Genomic DNA, 21,068 nt, shown 5'->3' with positions numbered 1-21,068 from the left:
TTGGAATTTTGAGTTTAGAAATTGTCAATTTTCATAAATAAATAACATACATGTATGTTTTGATATGAATATGAATGTTTATTTCTTAAGATATTTATTTGCCAAATAATCATTCGCCTTAAATGGGATTACATTAAAAAAGAACAAAAAGATTATTTACGTATTATTTATGTATTTTCCCTTTATTGGGATTTTTGTGTAAAGAATTATTGAAAAATCACAATATTCTTCCTTGGGAAAGATGCAACTGTAGGCAAAGCCTTGATTTTGACTTGCTATTTTCAGAGCTAGACAAAGCCCTGATTTTGACTTGCTATTTTCAGAGCTAGACAAAGCTCTGATTTTGACTTGCTATTTTCAGATATAGAACAAGACCTGATTGTGACTTGCTTTTTTCAGAGCTAGACAAAGACCTGATTGTGACTTGCTATTTTCAGAGCTAGAAAAAGACCTGATTGTGACTTGCTATTTTCAGAGCTAGACAAAGACCTGACTGTGACTTGCTATTTTCAGAGCTAGACAAAGACCTGGCTGTGACTTGCTATTTTCAAAGCTAGACAAAGACCTGACTGTGACTTGCTATTTTCAGAGCTCCAGGAAGAGCCATCTGGCTCCTGTTGCAGACTTCAAGAAAGGATTGGACCAGTCTGAAGGCTCACTCAAGTTTAACATGCTCACAGGAAAGGTAGGATTTCAGAAATTATTTTCCTTCTGTATAAAGAACCAATAAACCGCAATTTCCCAGTCAATGAAAACTTCAAAACTTTCACAATTGCTGTCCACAAAAATCCCAAAACAGAAAAGTATTGCACAATAATATTTGAATGACCCTTTATTCCCAATATTTGGATTTTTGCCAATATCAGGATTTCACGCGCTAAATTATTCCAATTGGATTGCTACCGGTACCATAAGGGAAACAAAAAATGCTGGATTTTGTATGGGGTCTAGTCATCCTAGATACAAAGTTGTCCTACAATGTCCTTGTGTGCTGTTCAACATTCAAACTTCCATGGATTGTTCCTTTTGATGTGAAATATTAAAGAGTGTCAAACTCTAATTATGAATAGATTATACTGGATGGTCAATAATAGGGTAGTGTACTGGAAAAAATTGAAAGGCATGTGCAGCAATGTATTTAGGTTTTCAAAAGATTTGTCATGAGGATGCATGTATTTGTTTATACTTTCTGTCTAAAGAACTTGATGGGCCCATAGTTTGTCAAGTCATATTTTATTTTGACGGCACATTGTAAAAACTGTTCCAGGCTTTTAGTATTACTTGCATCTGGAATCCAGAAAGGACTGGTAATCATTTGCTGATTAACATTGATTTTTCTTTAAGGAAGCATGATTCTTGAGAGATGTTAGATATTTAACAATGCCAACACACCAAACAAACAATAGAGATAGTCATTTAACAGTAAAAGTAGCAAGGACAAATCAGTGTTTTTTTTCGGCCATTATTCAATGGGACTGAGACCTTAGGATTGTGAAAAATTGGATTGCTTATACTGAATTTGGGAAATTTACTTGTTCTTTTTTTTGGTTTACATTACAGGTTTTTTTCCCCACTTTTTGGGAAGATAGCCCATGGCTTTGGAATTGGGAATTTTATCGGCATTTTCATGAAATTGGGAAAATAAATTCATTAGCCATTTTTTTCCACACGAAAAGTCCACTGATTAGGGAAATACTAAATTTGATATAACTCTTTATAATCATTCAAATTAAAAGAGCAAAATCATAAAATACTTTGTTAGATGCAATTGAATTAAAATTGAGATAAAATACGCATTAGACACTTCTTTCTAAAAATAAATAAATAAAATAATAATGTTTTTTTGTGTGTTTTTTGGAAATTGGGAATTTTTTGCCACATTTTGGGAAAAAATTTTACTTTTTGGGATTGGGAACATAGCCGAATTTCGGCTATAAAAACGGGCCAAAAAAAAAACCTGCAGTACTAGAATAGCACATACTAAAATGCTTTCCCATTATACATCTTACTTTTTTGCATGTTTTTCTTTGTTACCATTCTTGAGGTCACATTTATACATTTATGATTCAATCTTAATGAACACTGCTATGTATGTTTCTCCTGCCATTATCAAATCTTGTTCAAATTTTGGGTCATGTGCATCCAAAACAAGGTCACTTGGTAAAATGTAAGAAAAAATTGTTGCTACTCTAGATGCCACATTTATGACTGAATCTTAATGCAACTTGGCCAACATGTTTATCTTGACAATATGAAGGTCATGTTTATATATATATATACATAGGTCATGTTTATATATATATATATAAGCATTAGCATTAGCATTAAAACGCTAATACAGTTTCATATTTTACCACAAGTGTACAGATATAATAATTTTAACTTCAAAAACTATTCTTCAAGGCTTTATCCAGGTGCTAAGCATCCATCATTCTTCCGAAGTCCACTTCCTAATTGTCTGGTCCTTCAATGCTGACCATCACAAGAGCATGGTGGACAGCAGACTTCAGGCGAACACGATTTTCAGTTTCTTACCGTTTTCATTTTGCTGAAGCCCTCTTGCAAACTGCAATACGCATAATTTGTAAAATAATTCTGAAATTATAGAGATATTTAAGCATTTTTCGTTTGTTTATGTATTTTTGACAGTCTAGTTAAGTACCGACGGAGCAGTACCGACTGCTGAAAGCACTGGTCTGCACATGTGACGTATGCACAAAGAGCACATCATACCTACAAAAGGGTGGATTATTTTTCAAACAACTGTTTCATTTCATAGTCTATTATATGTTTATAAAGTTACATTAAGACATGCTTTCATATTGAAAATTTATTATCTGTAGTGTCTAATCTTTGATGCAACACAATATCTGTCTTATAAACCGTTTGAGCGACAGTTTTAAATTATTATTCACTTGCGATTTCATTTTGTGTTGCTTTTACTACATACTTATACAAAATATTAAGTAAAGTAAAGATATACTTACTTCCTTCAACTTCTGTTAAACATGTAAAATCTTGCTTCCAACTACTTTCGAAACCCAATGGCTCGCTGTTTGAGTCGCTTGGTAGGTGGGTCGGAGGTTTTAGGATCACTCACAACGTCCTGGAAACTTTCACTTTTATTTAATGCACTATTTGACAGCGACAATTCATTAGTAGCACTAACGAAGAAATAGATAATTGCAGATTTCCCAGATACAGACCGTGGTCGTTTCTAAAATCGTATCATTCTGTCATGCCCAAAAGCTAAAGAACACTTTGTTGCGGGTTTTTAGCGTGCTCTGACTATAGGTTGTTAATGTGTTAGTGAAGGTGCTTTAAATTTTTAGCTCATCTATTTTTGAAAAAAAATTATGAGCTATTGTCATCACCTTGGCGTCGGCGTCGGCGTTGGCGTCCGGTTAAGTTTTGCGTTTAGGTCCACTTTTCTCAGAAAGTATCAATGCTATTGCATTCAAACTTGATACACTTACTTACTATCATGAGGGGACTGGGCAGGCATAGTTAGATAACTCTGGCGTGCATTTTGACAGAATTATGTGCCCTTTTTATACTTAGAAAATTGAAAATTTTGGTTAAGTTTTGCGTTTAGGTCCACTTTTCTCAGTAAGTATCAATGCTATTGCATTCAAACTTGGTACACTTACTTACTATCATGAGGGGACTGGGCAGGCAAAGTTAGATAACTCTGGCGTGCATTTTGACAGAATTATGTGCCCTTTTTATACTTAGAAAATTGAAAATTTTGGTTAGGTTTTGTGTTTAGGTCCATTTTATTCCTTAAGCATCAAAGCTATTGCTTTCATACTTGCAACACTTACTAACTATCATAAGGGGACTGTGCAGGCAAAGTAATGTAACTCTGACTGGCATTTTGACAGAATTATGTGCCCTTTTTATACTTAGAAAATTGAAAATTTGATTAAGTTTTGTGTTTAGGTCCACTTTATTCCTACAGTATCAAAGCTATTGCTTTCATACTTGCAACACTTATGAACTATCATAAGGGGACCGTGCAGGCAAAGTTATGTAACTCTGACTGGCATTTGGACGGAATTATGGGCCCTTTATACTTAGAAAATAGAAAATTTGGTTAAGATTTATGTTTTGGTCCACTTTACCCCTAAAGTATCATAGATATTGCTTTCATACTTGGAACACTCACAAACTATCATAAGGGTACAGTAAAAGGACTAGTTGCATAACTCTGGTTGTCATTGTTACGGAATAATGGCCCTTTTTTGACTTAGTAACTTTTAATATATGGTTAAATTTTGTGTTTCGATCCACTTTACTTCTTAAGTATCAAGGCTATTGCTTTCAAACTTCAAATACTTACATGCTATCATGAGATTACTGTACCTGGCAAGTTGAATTTTACCTTGACCTTTGAATGACCTTGACTCTCAAGGTCAAATTATTAATATATATATATATATAGTAGGTCATGTTTATATATATATAAATAGGTCATGTTTATATATATATATATATATATATATATATACATAGGTCATGTTTATATATATATATATATAATGTCAAGTGTGGTAAAAAACTTGGTAACTAAGTCAAGTCATAAAAAACCAGTGTCCCTTTAACTTTGGTGAGCGCTATGGGCCATCATAGCCCTCTTGTTTTCCTGATTGCTTTCACTCCATTTACTGTTGCTTGTTGGAAGTCGAATCTAAAATATTGCAAGTTTTGTTATTTCCGTGGCTTAAATGTGTACTTGAAAGGAACAAGGAGTAAATTACTTTCTATCTGCTATTTATGCAAGCCCTGATGAAGGTTTTGAAATGAATTTTAGATCCTAAAATTCCCATAAACTCTCCTAAATTCTGGTGTCCCATGAACATTTTGCGAATAAAAACTGGTGTCCCTTTAACATTTTACCATTAAAATCTGCTGTCCCATTAAAATTTTGCAATTAAAAACTGGTGTCCCATTAACATTTCTCAATTTAAGACTGGTGTCCCATTTACATTTTGCAATTAAAAACGTATGTGTTTATGGTATTTGATTAAAGAAAAGGCTTTTCTTGTATTAAATTCAGCTGGAGAACGTGCCAGTGCAAGAGTACAGGAGGGAACGGGAGAGAGACATGATGCCGTCACTCGGTGGGTCTCCATTCATTGCGTCAGACCCGATGCCGTCACTGACAGGGGTGAAGGACGAGTACAACCCGCTGCGGCCCAACGACTATGAGGAGATGATGAAGAAGAGGAAGGAGCAGAAGTCGAAGGAGAGAGAGGAGGATGAACGAAGGAGGGATAGGGAGCCTCCAACGCCACGTGATGATAGGTGGGGAGTTGGCGTGGTAATGATGATAGTAATGGTATTGATGCAGGCTTTTCCCCAGGTGGTTTTAGCGCAACGGCACCGCTGTGCCTTAAATATCCAATCAGTGTTGCCACAAGGCTTGATTTTCGGCTCATGGATATGTTATACAATTCTTGAAATTTTCACAATTTTGGAAGCAGTGATGCGTCTGTAATTTGCATTAAATGAGATAAATGGTTTGCCTCCCAACCAAATCTCGTTTGGTCCATTTTTGTGCCTCCATTGTAAATCACATGCACGTTTGTAATGATGATGTTTGTAGTGGTAGTGATAATGGCGATGGTGATAATGATGTTGGAAGTGGTGGTGATGATGATGTTGGTTGTGGTAGTGATGAACTGATGATGGTGTTGATTATGATGATGATGATGGTAGTGGTTGTGATGATGGTGATGGTGATAATTGTGGTTACCATTGGTAAAGTGATGTTGGTAGTGGAAGTGATGATTTTGATGATGATTTGTGTAGTGATGGTTATTATGGCTTGCTAACTATTACTAACAATGTTCCTGAACTTATTGCATAAAATATGTTATTGAATGACTAGTCTTGTCAGATTCTGTTATCAGTATGATAACATACATATAGGATCTGGCACGAATTGTCATATCATACCATATTTTATTAAACGAGTTCAAGAATTTTGATAGAAAGCGAGTCTTTGGTGAGCTTACTAATGAATTTCCTGGACAAGTTTAATAAAATATGGTTTGATATGACAGCGAGTGTCAGATCTTTTTTATCACATGCTTTTAAATGAGCAAATTAAATAAATATTTATGCAAACATAATGATAAATCCGGAATATTGTTTACATTTTGTGACGTCATTTGACGTTGCAACGTCATTTCAGCAAAATACCAAAATGCGATTGGTCAATAAACGAAAACTAAGCCAATGAAAACACTTAAAAATGTTGTATTACAAATAAAAATTATGTAATGGTTTTATTACATGGAAAACAGGGTAAAGCATGTGATAAATATACAAAGTAGTTTTATTGCGCTACATAATCATAATAACATAAGTATACAAAGTATTTTTATTGCGCTAGATAATCACAATATTGCGATGTGTGTCCACCTGGCGATCACTAGGTCCAGGGTTTGATTACAACTCTGTGTCCACCTGGCAAACACTAGGTCCAGGGTTTGATCACAGCTCTGTGTCCACCTGGCGATTACTAGGTCCATGGTTTGATCACAACTCTGTGTCAACCTTGCGATCACTAGGTCAAGGGTTTGATCACACCTCTGTGTTAACCTGGCGATCACTAGGTCCAGGGTTTGATCACAGCTCTGTGTCCACCTGGTGATCACTAGGTCAAGGGTTTTATCACAACTCTGTGTCCACCTGGCGATCACTAGGTCAAGGGTTTGATCACAACTCTGTGTCCACCTGACGATCACTAGGTCCAGGGTTTGATCACAGCTCTGTGTCCACTGGCGATCACTAGGTCAAGGGTTTGATCACAACTCTGTGTCCACCTGGCGATCACTAGGTCAAGGGTTTGATCACAACTCTGTGTCCACCTGACGATCACTTGGTCAAGGGTTTGATCACAACTCTGTGTCCACCTGGCGATCACTAGGTCCAGGGTTTGATCACAACTCTGGGAGGGTTCTCAAGATTTTCTCTTAAGACACCCAATTACTGGTTCTGCCCAGGTGACAGACTCAATAGTGTTGCAATAAAGATTTGACTTTCAATACAACCATGCAACAATGCAGAGGTTCACACCTACTTGCAGGCGTCGGCGGGAGCCCAAGTCAGAGAGGGACGGTATGGGGGAGATGGAGAGAGGGGCCCGCAGACAGAGAGAGGAGGACGAGGAGGAGGAATATGAACGACCTGTCAGGAGTGAGTACACACTAGCATGTTGCAGGGCATGGTTTCTTAAATATTCTTAGGTATGTTTTAAAGAGATTAAGCTCACTTTGTAGCTCAATTAACCCATTTATGCCTAGCGTCTAGAAAAAAGGCCTTGGCAAACAGCGTAGACCCAGATGTGCATGATGTGGCGTCTCATCAGGATCTGCGCTGTTTGCTTAAAGGAATTTCTGTAAGAAATATTCTGAATATAGAAATAAATATACTTGACATCCCTAATTTTTTAAATAAATGGAACCAATTTAGAAGGATGGGAGAGTCCACTAGGCATAAATGGGTTAAGCAGGAAGTGCTTAGGTGAGCTGTTGAGCTTTTTAAGCCACTAAAGTAAGAAAAATTTGTCTCCAAACATGAACACATTTTTATTCAACCAATGGGTAAAATGTTCAACAATGTGATCCATCTGGTTGAATGCTCAGTTTATGTTTCAGGAAAGCCAGAACAGATGGGTGCAGCGATAGCTCCACCAATGTCATTGCTAGAGGAACCGCCCATCAAGAAGGAAGGTAAGTCGAATTGAGTTGTAGCAAAATTTATTTTATGATTAATTAATTAACCCGACGTCATTGCTTTCGACAGTGTAATATTATAATAATTACTTAACTTATATTCCTGTCAGTTTATATAACTTGCAACAAATGTAAACAATAATGTTTCTTAAGTTCCCATGTCCCTGAACTGAATTGAATAGTAGCAAAATATATTTTATGAGTTATTTTTAAACACGATTTATTTTATTTTGGCAGTGGATTATAATATTAATAACGTAACTGATATTCCCTTCATTTTATATAACTTGCAACACATGTAAATACTGATGTGTCTGTAGTTTGAATGTCCCTGAACCAATGTGTGAGGTCACATTTAGAGATCAATGGCCGAATTCAGCATAGTTCATCTTGTGTGGCCTGTATCTCATTCAATGGTCCATCAATGGTCAAATTCAGCATAGTTCATCATGTGTGGCCTTCATCTCTATCAATTGTTAAATTCAGCATAGTTCATCTGGTGTGGCCTGTATCTCCAGCTTTAGTCAGGCAATTTTGAAATAACTTTTCATGTGTTAAACTTGTCTGCCTGGCTTAAAGCCTAACCTGAGAACTTGGAGGTTGAAGGTGGACTATTACATCATAATTTATCAGGCATTTTAGAAGAACTCACTTCTAATGTTAATCATATTAGATACATGTGTGTTATGTCACTTGCAAGACCAGCGTCTCTAGCCGAAAGAGCAACTTTATCAGTCATATGGCTATTTTGCAATAACTTGCCTAAATAATATTCACAATGTGTATCCAGCTTGTTGCTCAACAGCCCTGCACAAAAGTCCTGGTCAAATTGAAAGGTCCATGCTTAAATATTCACATCTTACATCTTTTGCAGACTGTAACTTCATTATTTATGTCACAAATTAAACCATTTGGTAACGCAGTGTTTTGTGCAAGTCCTGTTTTCCTAGCTCAAAGGATCAAGGTCATATGTATAGCTCAAGTTTTAATCAGAGCAATACGTATGGCATATTAATGCCCGATAGTGAAAGGAGTATTCAACAACAAAAACTACTTAAGAGAAATGAATTGAGTTAATATTAAATGAATGCTCGAAACGTGAAATGACCTCAAGAATTGGCATTAAAATTCTTAGGAATAATAGTAAAATAATGGTAGTATTAGTGGTAGCTTTAGTTAATTGTTGAATCTATGTTCGTTCACCTTGTCTGCATGGCCGCACCTTTAAATTGTTCACTATATAAGCTCCATTATGCAAAAATGGGTCTTATGTCCTATGGGGCCAGCTTAGCACCAGACCAGCTTGTGCAGTCGCGCAGTCTGATCAGGAACTTCCCTGTCCACTATTAAGTCAAGCAAGGTATTGTGGTCTCATTAGCGGACAAGTTAGTTCCTGACAGACTGCAATGCTCCGACTGGTCTGGAGCTACTCTGACCTCATATATGCTATAAGACCCGTTTTCTCATGCCACAGTTCATATGATTCTGTTTTCCAGATGATGGCTCTTTAGCAGGGATTACCAGTGCTGGAGGGTAGGTTAACTCACAGAAAATTGTTAATTGTCCAGACATGTGTTATTTAACCCTTTCCCACTTAGAAGAAAAGTTAAAATGACTATGTGCAAACAGCATAAAACCAGAACAGTCTGCCAGTAACTCGCAGTCTGTTCAGGTTTAATGCTGTTTGCTGCTCATCAATATTTAAGTGTTGGAAATAAAGCCTTAAAAACTTAAATCTAGTTAGAAAGATCTTAAATAAATATAACTTTCTAAAGGACTACAAATGCACGAAAATAAGTATATAAGTGGTGAAGGGTTAAGTCTTATTTAGACACTTTTTTTTTCCTGGGTAGAACCAGTACTTGGCCCAAAGTTTAATAAGCCAGAAGACAAACGCATTATTTGCTGGGTATAAAAAAAAAGGCACATGTGCTTCAGGTTTTCTAGGCAATTTAGACCAATCATATTTATAAGTGTGAACAGAAATAATATAGTATTTTATATTTATGCCCCCCTTCGAAGAAGAGGGGGTATATTGCTTTGCTCATGTCAGTAGGTCGGTGGGTCGGTAGGTCGGTCGGTATGTCGGTCCGTCCACCAGGTGGTTGTCATATGATAACTCAAGAACGCATATGCCTAGGATCATGAAACTTCATAGGTAGATTGATCATGACTCGCAGATGACCCCTATAGATTTTGAGGTCACTAGGTCAAAGGTCAAGGTCATGGTGACCCGAAATAGTAAATTGGTTTCCGGATGATAACTCAAGAACGCATACGCCTAGGATCATGAAACTTCATGGGTAGATTGATCATGACTTGCAGATGACCCCTATTGATTTTGAGGTCACTAGGTCAAAGGTCAAGGTCACGGTGACCCGAAATAGTAAAATGGTTTCCGGATGATAACTCAAGAATGCATACGCCTAGGATCATGAAACTTCATGGGTAGATTGATCATGACTCGCAGATGACCCCTATTGATTTTGAGGTCACTGGGTCAAAGGTCAAGGTCACGGTGACCCGAAATAGTAAAATAGTTTCCGGATGATAACTCAAGAACGCATACGCCTAGGATCATGAAACTTCATGGGTAGATTGATCAAGACTCGCAGATGACCCCTATTGATTTTGAGGTCACAAGGTCAAAGGTCAAGGTCACGGTGACCCGAAATAGTAAAATGATTTTCGGATGATAACTCAAGAACGCTTTTGCCTAGGATCATGACACTTCATAGGTACATTGATCGTGACTCGCAGATGACCCCTATTGATTTTCAGGTCACTAGTTTATTCTGTTTTCACACTGTCCAGTAAAAAGACTTGCAAATTGAATTTTTGACACATGTTCATTCATAATGATGTATAAGCCTTTGTTTCTGTGCCAGTAAATACTATGTTTATGGAAATGACGTGAGAATTCAACATTTAAAAAACCAGTGTAATATGATATGTAATATTATATGGCAACAGGACAGTTGTGATTTGCTGGGTCAATTCTATTTAGCTTGACCATCCAAGCGGTTGATAGCTTTGACAAACTGGTGGTCTGAAACATTGAGAAAATGTCACGATTCACTGACAATAAATCAAACATGTAATTCTTGCCACGCAACTTGCATTTAATTTTGTCAATTCAAATTATACATAAAAATATAATTAATTTTTAATCTGCTTGTTAATTGAAAAACAGCAACACAGTTTGTATGTATAAAACAATGTTAATACATAAATAGGATCAAGCATATTAAAATATCAACTTAGATTTAGTTTCCTTTACTGTAGAGGATTTGTAAAGTTATTATTTGTGTATTGAACAAAAATAACAACAGTGTAAAGAAAAGTTAATGTGGGGATGTTCTATCCAAACCCTAAGAGTTCAGATTTCCTCAAATGCCAAGTAAAGATTGTAAATTTCAACCCACTGCTCTGGTTAGTTTTCAGAGGCACATATAATTAACTTTTGAGCTTAGTGTCTCATTTGTACATGCATTACTGTATTAAGTCCAAATCAACTAGTACAAGTGGTAGGCCAGTATTACATGGACTGGTGTTCACTGTTTACACAGTTTCACAACCCCATCTGATACTGGTCAGTATCTTGGCAAGTGGCCAAAGTTGGGTGTTAATGGTCTATTACATAACTGACTTCTGTGTGTGGTAAACACATGATACTGGTCATGTGGTCAAGTTGCACTTGTTATTACAGATTTGCCTCCCTTGTAATATATTTAAATTTTACCAAATGTAAGGCTAACTGCATTTTTGTAATGCAGACTACTACTACTACTACTGCTGCTGCTGCTGCTGCTGCTGCTGCTGCTGCTGCTGCTGCTGCTGCTGCTACTACTACTACTACTACTTCTTCTACTACTACTACTACTACTACTACTAATACTACTACTACTTCTACTGCTACTACTACTACTACTACTACTACTACTACTACTACTACTACTCTACTACTACTACTACTACTACTACTACTACTACTTCTACTACTACTACTACTACTACTACTACTACTACTACTACTACTACTACTACGACTACTACTTCTACTACTGCTCTACTACTACTACTACTACTTCTACTACTACTACTACTACTACTACTACTACTACTACTTCTACTACTACTACTACTACTACTACTACTACTACTACTACTACTACTACTACTACTACTACTACTACTACTACTACTACTATTTCTTTTGCTACCACCACCACCACCTACTACTACTACTCTTCTATTACTACTACTCTACTACTACTACTACTACTACTACTACTACTACTACTACTACTACTACTACTACTACTACTACTACTACTACTACTACTACTACTACTACTACTTCTACTACTACTACTACTATTACTACTACTACTACTACTACTACTACTACTACTACTATTTCTTCTGCTACCACCACCACCACCACCCACATTGACAAAAAACGTATTCAGTGACAAAAAACGTATTCACACAATGGCTGCTACTACAACTTATAGCCCATATAGGGGGGCATGCATGTTTTACAAACAGCCCTTGTTATCAAACATGCCTACTTTGTTTATAGGTTGTCTGTAGCAGCCAAGATCATGTCAAAGTATGGCTACAAGGAGGGGCAGGGCCTGGGAAAGTCGGAGCAAGGCATGAGCACAGCACTTTTCGTAGAGAAGACGAGCAAACGTGGAGGCAAGATTATACACGAGAGGGACCTGCCTAAAGGTGAGTCAGTTTATTTGAGCTTGATAACATCAAAAGCTTAAGGTATATTGAGACACTCTAGAGTGTGTTATGGGGTAGAACCAGTACATGTTGTCTTAAATTGAAGATCATTAGAAGGCTGTCAGAAAAGGGATCAAACCCGGGGCCTCAGTATTGCTAGGTAGATGCCATGTCAGGTAAGTTAAGGATCCAAGATTGCTGGCCCAGTTTTTCATTGGCACAATCTTTCTACTCATGCAAAAAAGATTTGACTTGTAGACTCTAGATGGATACTTGCATGTTTATACGTGATTTATTGGCTGAGTTTCAGTTTAAATGTCTTGAATGAATTTTTAAGTATGCAAGTGGATGGGCAAAGAAAGGGATTATTGTAAACAAAACATCATTAGTATTCAGTGATAAACAAATGGAATGAAAGCAACATTAAATTAAGTTTTAAAAAATTGGCTTTTGTTCAGTTTTTCTGCTTCAAAGGCTGAGAAAATAGAATGTAAGTAGTTCTGATTATATTAAAATATCATATTCATACTGTTAACAATTGATTTCAACTTCATTCGAAAAAAATATGTGCACAAGTAAAAAAAATAAATTAATAATAATATGGCATCTATCTCCAGATACTCCAAGAGAGGCTGTTACAAACGCGAACTTGTTGAGAAATCCCACGAAAGTCATCTTGTTACGGGTAAGAATAACTTTTTAATCCTTGTTTTTTAAAGAGTTGCATTTGATAAAAAATCTTTTAAGTTTTTGAAAGCATATACATGTAATCTTTTGTGACATTTCCTCTTAATAAAATATAATTCAAACACGCTGTATTGTTACCGTTACGCTGTTTCAGTTCCTTCATTAGGACTATTTATAAGGGTAAATTCAAATCTATGCACAATTATATTTGATATGTTTTTGACGACAAGAATTCTTCTTTTTAGCTGATTCGCAAGCGATCGTACATGAACAAAAAAAATATAATTTACATTTTGTTTTTGATGATAAATACAGAAACGTATGTAGTTATAAAAATGTTTATTGTAGAATTGGTTTTCAATTATTAGTCCCCTACCGGTTTCAGTGGAGGGGACTTATGGTTTTGTCTCCGTCCGTCCGTCTGTGACACTTTTCTGGATCCTGCGATAACTTTTAAAGTTCTGAATATTTTTTCATGAAACTAGGAACATGGATAGACGGCAATATGGACATTATGCACGTCATTTCATTTTGTTCCTACGTCAAAAATTGTGGTTGCTATGGCAACAAATAGACTAGAAATAGTGCTGAAAATGGTGTTTTTTCTGGATCCTGCGATAACTTTTAAAGTTTTGAATATTTTTTCATGAAACTTGGAACATGGATAGATGGCAATGTGGACATTATGCACGTCGTTTAATTTTGTTCCTACGTCAAAAATTGTGGTTGCTATGGCAACAAATAGACTAGAAATAGTGCTGATAATGGTGTTTTTTTCTGGATCCTGCAATAACTTTAAAAGTTCTTAATATTTTTTCATGAAACTTGCAACATTGATAGATTGCAATATGGACATTATGTACGTCATTTCAAATTGGTCTTACGTCAAAAATTGTGGTTGCTATGGCAACAAATAGACTAGAAATAGTGCTGGAAATGGTGTTTTTTCTGGATCCTGAGATAACTTTGAAAGTTCTTAATATTTTTTCGTGAAACTTGCAACATGGATAGATGGCAATATGGACATTATGCACGTCATTTCATTTTGTTCCTACGTAAAAAATTGTGGTTGCTATGGCAACAAATAGATTAGAAATAGTGCTGAAAATGTTTTTTTTTTCTGGATCCTGCGATAACTTTAAAAGTTCCTAATATTTTTTCATGAAATTTGCAACATGGATAGATGGCAATATGGAAATTATGCACAATCATTTCATTTTGTTCCTATGTCAAAAATTGTGGTTGCTATGGAAACACACACACAAAAATCTGAAAATGGTGAAATTTCTGACAATGGTGAGGCCGGTAGGGGACTTTTATTGCTTGGCAATAGTCTTGTTACTATACAAATATGTAGCAACGCCGTATATAAAATGAAAACAGTGGGGAAATTTGACAGATTAACCGCAATACAATTAAGTTAGACATTTCTCTAGTTATATCGCGCGCAGGATATATCAACCTCGCGATCTTTGGACCCCACCAATTTGCGATATATCGGAGTTGCAGTGTAATCTTTTGTGTATCATTGCTATTCACTGAACACGTAAAAAAACAAGGGTTCTTTAGAAAGAATCAGGGCATTGAACACATTTTCAGGAAGTAAGCCGTACAATTCACTAGCTGAATGGTTTAATCTTCTTGCCCTGCATTTATTTAATAAAGAACAACATTATTTCTGATAATGAACACCTAGGACCTATTAATTGGAAGACATGCTTGATGTTGGTACATGTTGGAAGACATGCTTGATGTTGGTACATGTTGGCTGCTCTGTTGAACACCTAGGACCTATTAATTGGAAGACATGCTTGATGTTGGTACATGTTGGCTGCTCTGTTGAACACCTAGGACCTATTAATTGGAAGACATGCTTGATGTTGGTACATGTTGGCTGCTCTGTTGAACACCTAGGACCTATTAATTGGAAGACATGCTTGATGTTGGTACATGTTGGAAGACATGCTTGATGTTGGTACATGTTGGAAGACATGCTTGATGTTGGTACATGTTGGCTGCTCTGTTGATCCTGATTTATTCCCTTTAATTAATAATTAAACCAACAATGTCAAAAATACAAATGTATACCTATTGAAAAAAGTCTTTACAGAAAGATATCTTTCGGTCATTTGCACTGTATAAAAATAATAATCACTTAAACTAACAGCATCATCATTCACAAATCAAACTCATTCTGCAAAGTAAAATTTATCAATTAATTTAATAAGCCCGTTTCATCATTGAAATTGTCAAACAAAAATGCAATTTAATAATGTACAGTATTTTGTTCATTTAGGAACTTGTTTACACGTAGGAGTTTTGGCAATGGATTAATATTTCTGAACCAAAAAAATCTTTACTTGTCCAATACTTAACTTCACTTGCAAATTAAAGCCGACAACCTACAAATTTCTTTTATCCCATCTCTTGTGCCTGCTGTCTTCAGCAACAGCTAAGTATCCCATTATAAAAAATATGTGCATGAACGGACTTCTGCTCATTCACAAAGAATGGTGGAAAGCTGCTTTGTGTATGTTTTCAGAACATGGTGGGCCCAGGGGAGGTGGACGGAGATTTGGAGGGGGAAACCTTTGAGGAATGTGGCAAATATGGAAAAGTCATCAAATGTCTCATATTTGAGGTTTGTGGCAAAGTCATCAAATGTCTTATCTTTGAGGTTTGTAGCAAATATGGAAAAGTCATCAAATGTCTCATCTTTGAGGCTTGTGGCAAATATGGAAAATGCATCAAATGTCTTATCTTTGAGGTTTGTGGCAAATATGGAAAAGTCATCAAATGTCTCATCTTTTAGGTTTGTGACAAATATGGAAAAGTCATCAAATGTCTCATCTTTGAGGTTTGTAGTAAAGTCATCAAATGTCTCATCTTTGAGGTTTGTAGCAATTATGGGAAAGTCACCAAATGTCTCATCTTTGAGGTTTGTAGCAAAGTCATCAAATGTCTCATCTTTTAGGTTTGTGGCAAATATGGAAAAGTAATCAAATGTCTTATCTTTGAGGTTTGTGGCAAATATGGAAAAGTCATCAAATGTCTCATCTTTGAGGTTTGTGGCAAGTATGGAAAAGTCATCAAATGTCTCATCTTTGAGGTTTGTAGTAAAGTCATCAAATGTCTCATCTTTGAGGTTTGTGGCAAATATGGAAAAATCATCAAATGTCTTATCTTTGAGGTTTGTAGCAAATATGGAAAAGTCATCAAATGTCTCATCTTTGAGGTTTGTGGCAAATATGGAAAAGTCATCAAATGTCTCATCTTTGAGGTTTGTAGTTAATATGGAAAAGTCATCAAATGTCTCATCTTTGAGGTTTGTGGCAATATGGAAAAATCATCAAATGTCTCATCTTTAAGGTTTGTAGTAAATATGGAAAAGTCATCAAAGGTCTCATCTTTGAGGTTTTTATGTTTAACATTTCATTCAAATTGGTTAATTGGTTGCAAAGAAACTTGAGTTAAACCGCTTGAACTTTTTCTAAACTGTGCAGTCAACACTCCTTAAACTTGTACAATAGAAATACATGTAAATGATGTCACAAATATTTGCACAAAGAACATAGGGTCAAATTGTAACAGAATGTTGGTTATTGAAACGTTTACTTAAAGGAATATGGTCTACAATACAATGCTATTTATATAAAAAAAAATGTATAACTAACATTAATGATAAGTTGCTGCTCAGCATTATGCAATTATCACCTTGAGGCCATTTTTGGAGATCTTTGGGTGATTATTCCATAGTGGTGGGCAGCAAATTACTCATTAATCTCTGAGGAATTGGATTCAAAGATGTCCATCAATACAGTGTCCCATCTGGTTGGCCTCACAGTTCATAACTGGTTGGCCTTGGTCTTAAATTGCGGAGGCAGGCTAGCCCAGTTGTAAAGCGCCGGACTATAATTCAGAGGAGTACGGGTTTGATCCCCAGTCCTGCAACATAACTTGTGCATGGATTGGTCATTAAGTTCTTTCCACCACTATTCTCCCCCTACCTCTGATTTAACGTCCCCCATAAGAAGCAAAGTGAAAATGTGGAAACAGCATAAAACTAGAACAGCCTGCGAGTAACTCGCAATCTGTTCAGTATCTAAGGTTTGGAAATGTCTCAAATAAAATTGAACTTTCTAAGGGACTACAAATACGTCAAAATACGTATGTAAGTAGTAAAGAGTTAAGTAAGGAGGCTGTGAGTATCTGAAAAGTGTTACTGCCCTCTGTGATATGGCTAAATTACTGTTTTAAGACATAAAAAACTGAAGAAAACAGTTCAGTGTCTCATAGTTCAAAACTGGTTGGCCTTTAAGGGTGGGACATGAGGCTGGAATAAACTGGTTGACCTTTAAAAGTGGGACATAACACTGTTATAAACTGGTTGGCTGTTACAGGTGGCACATGACACTGTAATAAACTGGTCGGCCTTTTAAGGTGGAACATGACACTGGTTGGCCTTTAAAGGTGGGACATGACACTGTAATAAACTGGTTGGCCTTCAAAGATGGGACATGACTTTGTAATAAACTGGTTGGCCTTCAAAGGGCGGACATGACACTGTAATAAACTGGTTGGCCTTCAAAGGTGGGACATGACTTTGTAATAAACTGGTTGGCCTTCAAAGGTTGGACATGACACTGTAATAAACTGGTTGGCCTTCAAAGGTGGGACATGACACTGTAATAAACTGGTTAGCCTTCAAATGTGGGACATGACACTGTAATAAACTGGTTGGCCTTCAAAGGTAGGACATGACACTGTAATAAACTGGTTAGCCTTCAAAGGTGGGGCATGACACTGTAATAAACTGGTTGGCCTTCAAAGGTTTGACATTACACTGTAATAAACTGGTTAGCCTTCAAAGGTGGGACATGACACTGTTATAAACTGATTGGCCTTCAAAGGTGGGACACGACACTGTAATAAACTCGTTGGCCTTCAAAGGTGGGACATGACACTGTAATAAACTGGTTGGCCTTCAAAGGTGGGACATGACACTGTAATGAACAGATATTATACATGCTTTTCTTACTTATATGCATTATTTTACCATGATTGAAGACATATGGGATTTTTTTTTGGACAGATGCCTGATTCACCTGATGACGAATGTGTGAGGATTTTTGTGGAGTTCGACAGAATTGACTCTGCAATTAAAGGTACGCTTGATAAAGTTTGTTTAGAACTAAAGTCAGTATGTGTCTTTGCTGTAGTTTTGCATGAAACTCTGTTAAACATTATAGTTTTACAGATAGCTAATGAATTGTAAATACTTATAACAGGAATTACATTTCTTAATCTAAATAATTTGCACTCTTTCCACCATGTTTTGATAAGAACAGACATTCTTAAACAAAAAATATCATAAAAGCGAAATGTGTTGTCCCTGATTAGCCTGTGCAGATTGCACTGTCTAATCTGAGAAAACACTCTGCGCACTTACATTTAATCCCTTTTCCACAGAGCGTGGCCCAAATGTAATGTGTCAATAACCAGGCCTAAAACAAAATTAAACAGGGAATTTCCACTTTCTAACACTTTGTTGAAGCAAACACATTAGGAAAAACTAAAAATTGTGCGCTTCTTTCAACACCTTTATAGAAATGTAAGACAGTTTAATACAGAGATTGCTGACCTCTTTATTGAGAAAAGCTTGGAGATTTACTGGAGGTTTACTGTTCACTTTGTACCATGTGATATATGATAAAGCATACAATATAGCTTTTATGCACATACAGTGAGAACATTATTGCTTTCAAGAGATTATGGAAATTTCATTGTGGAAACATTCGGTGTTATGATTTTAATGGCTGTTAGTGACACTGTTGCATTTGCTAAGCTTTTCAATATTGATATACATTTTTGTACTTTTTTAATAGTATCGTTAACATTAAACAATACATTAAATTTACAAATGAAAGGCTTACCTGAAAAACGTTGACCCTACATGGGTTTCATGTTTTTTAAATAACAGTTCAAAATATGGTAAAAAAATGTGTGTTCACAGAATATTAACAATGATAATTAAGACCATTCAAATTCTTTAATGCTTTTGTTTCAGCCATCATAGATCTAAATGGACGCTATTTTGGTGGTCGAGTGGTGAAGGCGTGTTTTTATAACCTCGACAAGTTCCGGCGATTAGACCTGGCGACCGACGTAGACATGTTGACCTAGTGAATGCTGGGTAGCAATGTTTAAGGACACAAATCAATATATAGATATGAAACATGCTCTGGGAAAACAGGGCTTAATGCATGTGCATACCATGTTGTCCCAGTTTAGTCTGTGCAGTCCGCAAAGGGGATAACCTTTTCTGCTTTAATGCAATTTCTAGAAAGTCTCTTTTAAACAAAAATCCAGTTTAGGCAGAAAGAGGTCAGTCTAATATAGGACATGATTTTAAGCACATGCAATAAGCCCTGTTTTCCCAGAGTGAGGCCCGTTTGTTTTACGATGGTATATTGTTTCCATTACATTAAGTGAGGCAAATCTTTTAAGAAATCAATGATAACTGTACTGCTGTAATAGAAAATTCAGTGTCAATTGATTTATACCAATTTTGCAGGACTATTAGTGGAAATGTTGCATTAATGAAGAAAAATCATATAAATAAATTGTATCAGAACAGCTGAAAATTTAGGTTTTAAATATGTTTTATAATGGTGGAACAGCTGTTTAGTTGGAGAGGATTGACCCAAATCACATTTTTGCTAGTATCATTTTGGTACAAAAAATCCCAGATGAATTGTATAACAGCATAATGTTGACTTGAGGCAAAAATAAAACTTTTTTAAGGTGTAAGGAATGTTCAGTTCTCTTTAAGTGTTGAAAGTTTTTAAAGTAACTAATTGTTTGATTTCTCACTGTGGCATTTGCTCATGTGAACTTTAAATTCAAAGCGTGGCATTTGCTCATGTGAACTTTAAATTCAAAGCATTCTAATTTGTCCTTGGCGTGAAGGTATGTTTTTGTCAACCAATTGAGTTGGGCAATTGTATGCTTTTTCATTTTTTGAAGTGAATTCATACTAAATTTTTCTTTCTGTAGACAGTGCTTTGAAATCGGCAATTAAAAAATCATTTATTAATAACAGGCAATATATTTGGTGTATTTGTCACTACTGGGACATGCTCCAATTTTGTCCAGAAATATGGTCAATTTTTAATTTTGCACATTATGGCACTTATAGAGCACAATGTATCCTCCAACATTTTCGAGGGATTTTGACCAATATTTAAGAGAACTTTTGCAAGGGTTGTAGCAAATAATAAGTTGCCTCACCGTATCTTAAATTATGAAGTCACAAAGTTCAAGGTCACCAGGTGATTGAGTACTAATGTTTGTTTTCCCTACTTTGTAACTAGAACAATTGAGGACAATTTACTTACCAGTCTGTTCTTAAGAATATACATTAACATGTATTTAACTCGGTTTTATAAAACACAACTCACTCTATATACTTTTCAGCGTTTGTTTATTATAAAATACAACATTCTGCATAAATAAGCAGTAAGGAATTCAACCATGAAAAGCAAAGAGTTTTTGTAACAGTTTTTGTAACATACGAAAGAATATAAGATGGTATTTGTTACAAATAAATATACCTATACCATTGTTTAGAAAACAAAGATTGTCATTTTAAGTAATAATGTGTTATGTATGTTTGATTTTGTATATATTGTGACAATGTTTACATTGTCCATGGTCACAATGTTCATGAAATAAAATTATAAACAATGTCTATATTCTGTTGTTCTGTTACGTACTTTTAATATTATAATCACTTTTGTACTGAAAACGATTTACAGTATATTAAAACAATGTATAGATGTAGAATCTATACAGGATGTCATTGATTGCACAACTAACAAATACATCACAACGAAATAG

At 35.8% G+C, this 21,068-nt stretch overlaps 1 protein-coding gene across 2 annotated transcripts in view; it reads left to right on the top strand.

Moving 5' to 3' along the window:
* LOC127830996 (splicing factor 45-like) overlaps window positions 1–20,916 on the top strand; it is a 29,508-nt gene extending 8,592 nt beyond the window's left edge. The window contains exons 4-13 of one of the 2 annotated variants that reach the window (XM_052355964.1): window positions 590–685; window positions 5,060–5,307; window positions 7,097–7,206; window positions 7,668–7,742; window positions 9,242–9,278; window positions 12,331–12,482; window positions 13,100–13,167; window positions 15,712–15,810; window positions 18,262–18,334; window positions 19,237–20,916. In XM_052355964.1, the coding sequence (XP_052211924.1) occupies window positions 590–685; window positions 5,060–5,307; window positions 7,097–7,206; window positions 7,668–7,742; window positions 9,242–9,278; window positions 12,331–12,482; window positions 13,100–13,167; window positions 15,712–15,810; window positions 18,262–18,334; window positions 19,237–19,352 (1,074 nt within the window). In that variant the 3' untranslated portion in view covers window positions 19,353–20,916. The remainder of the gene's footprint in view (window positions 1–589; window positions 686–5,059; window positions 5,308–7,096; window positions 7,207–7,667; window positions 7,743–9,241; window positions 9,279–12,330; window positions 12,483–13,099; window positions 13,168–15,711; window positions 15,811–18,261; window positions 18,335–19,236) is intronic. The other variant, XM_052355965.1, reaches the window with a different exon arrangement.
* The last annotated feature ends 152 nt before the right edge of the window (window positions 20,917–21,068 follow it).

This window comes from Dreissena polymorpha, chromosome 5, assembly GCF_020536995.1.
Source record: "Dreissena polymorpha isolate Duluth1 chromosome 5, UMN_Dpol_1.0, whole genome shotgun sequence".
Classification (NCBI taxonomy): Eukaryota; Metazoa; Mollusca; class Bivalvia; order Myida; family Dreissenidae; genus Dreissena; species Dreissena polymorpha.
The sequence above is the reverse complement of the archived record's forward strand: the minus strand, read 5'-3'. Positions and strand labels throughout refer to the sequence as shown.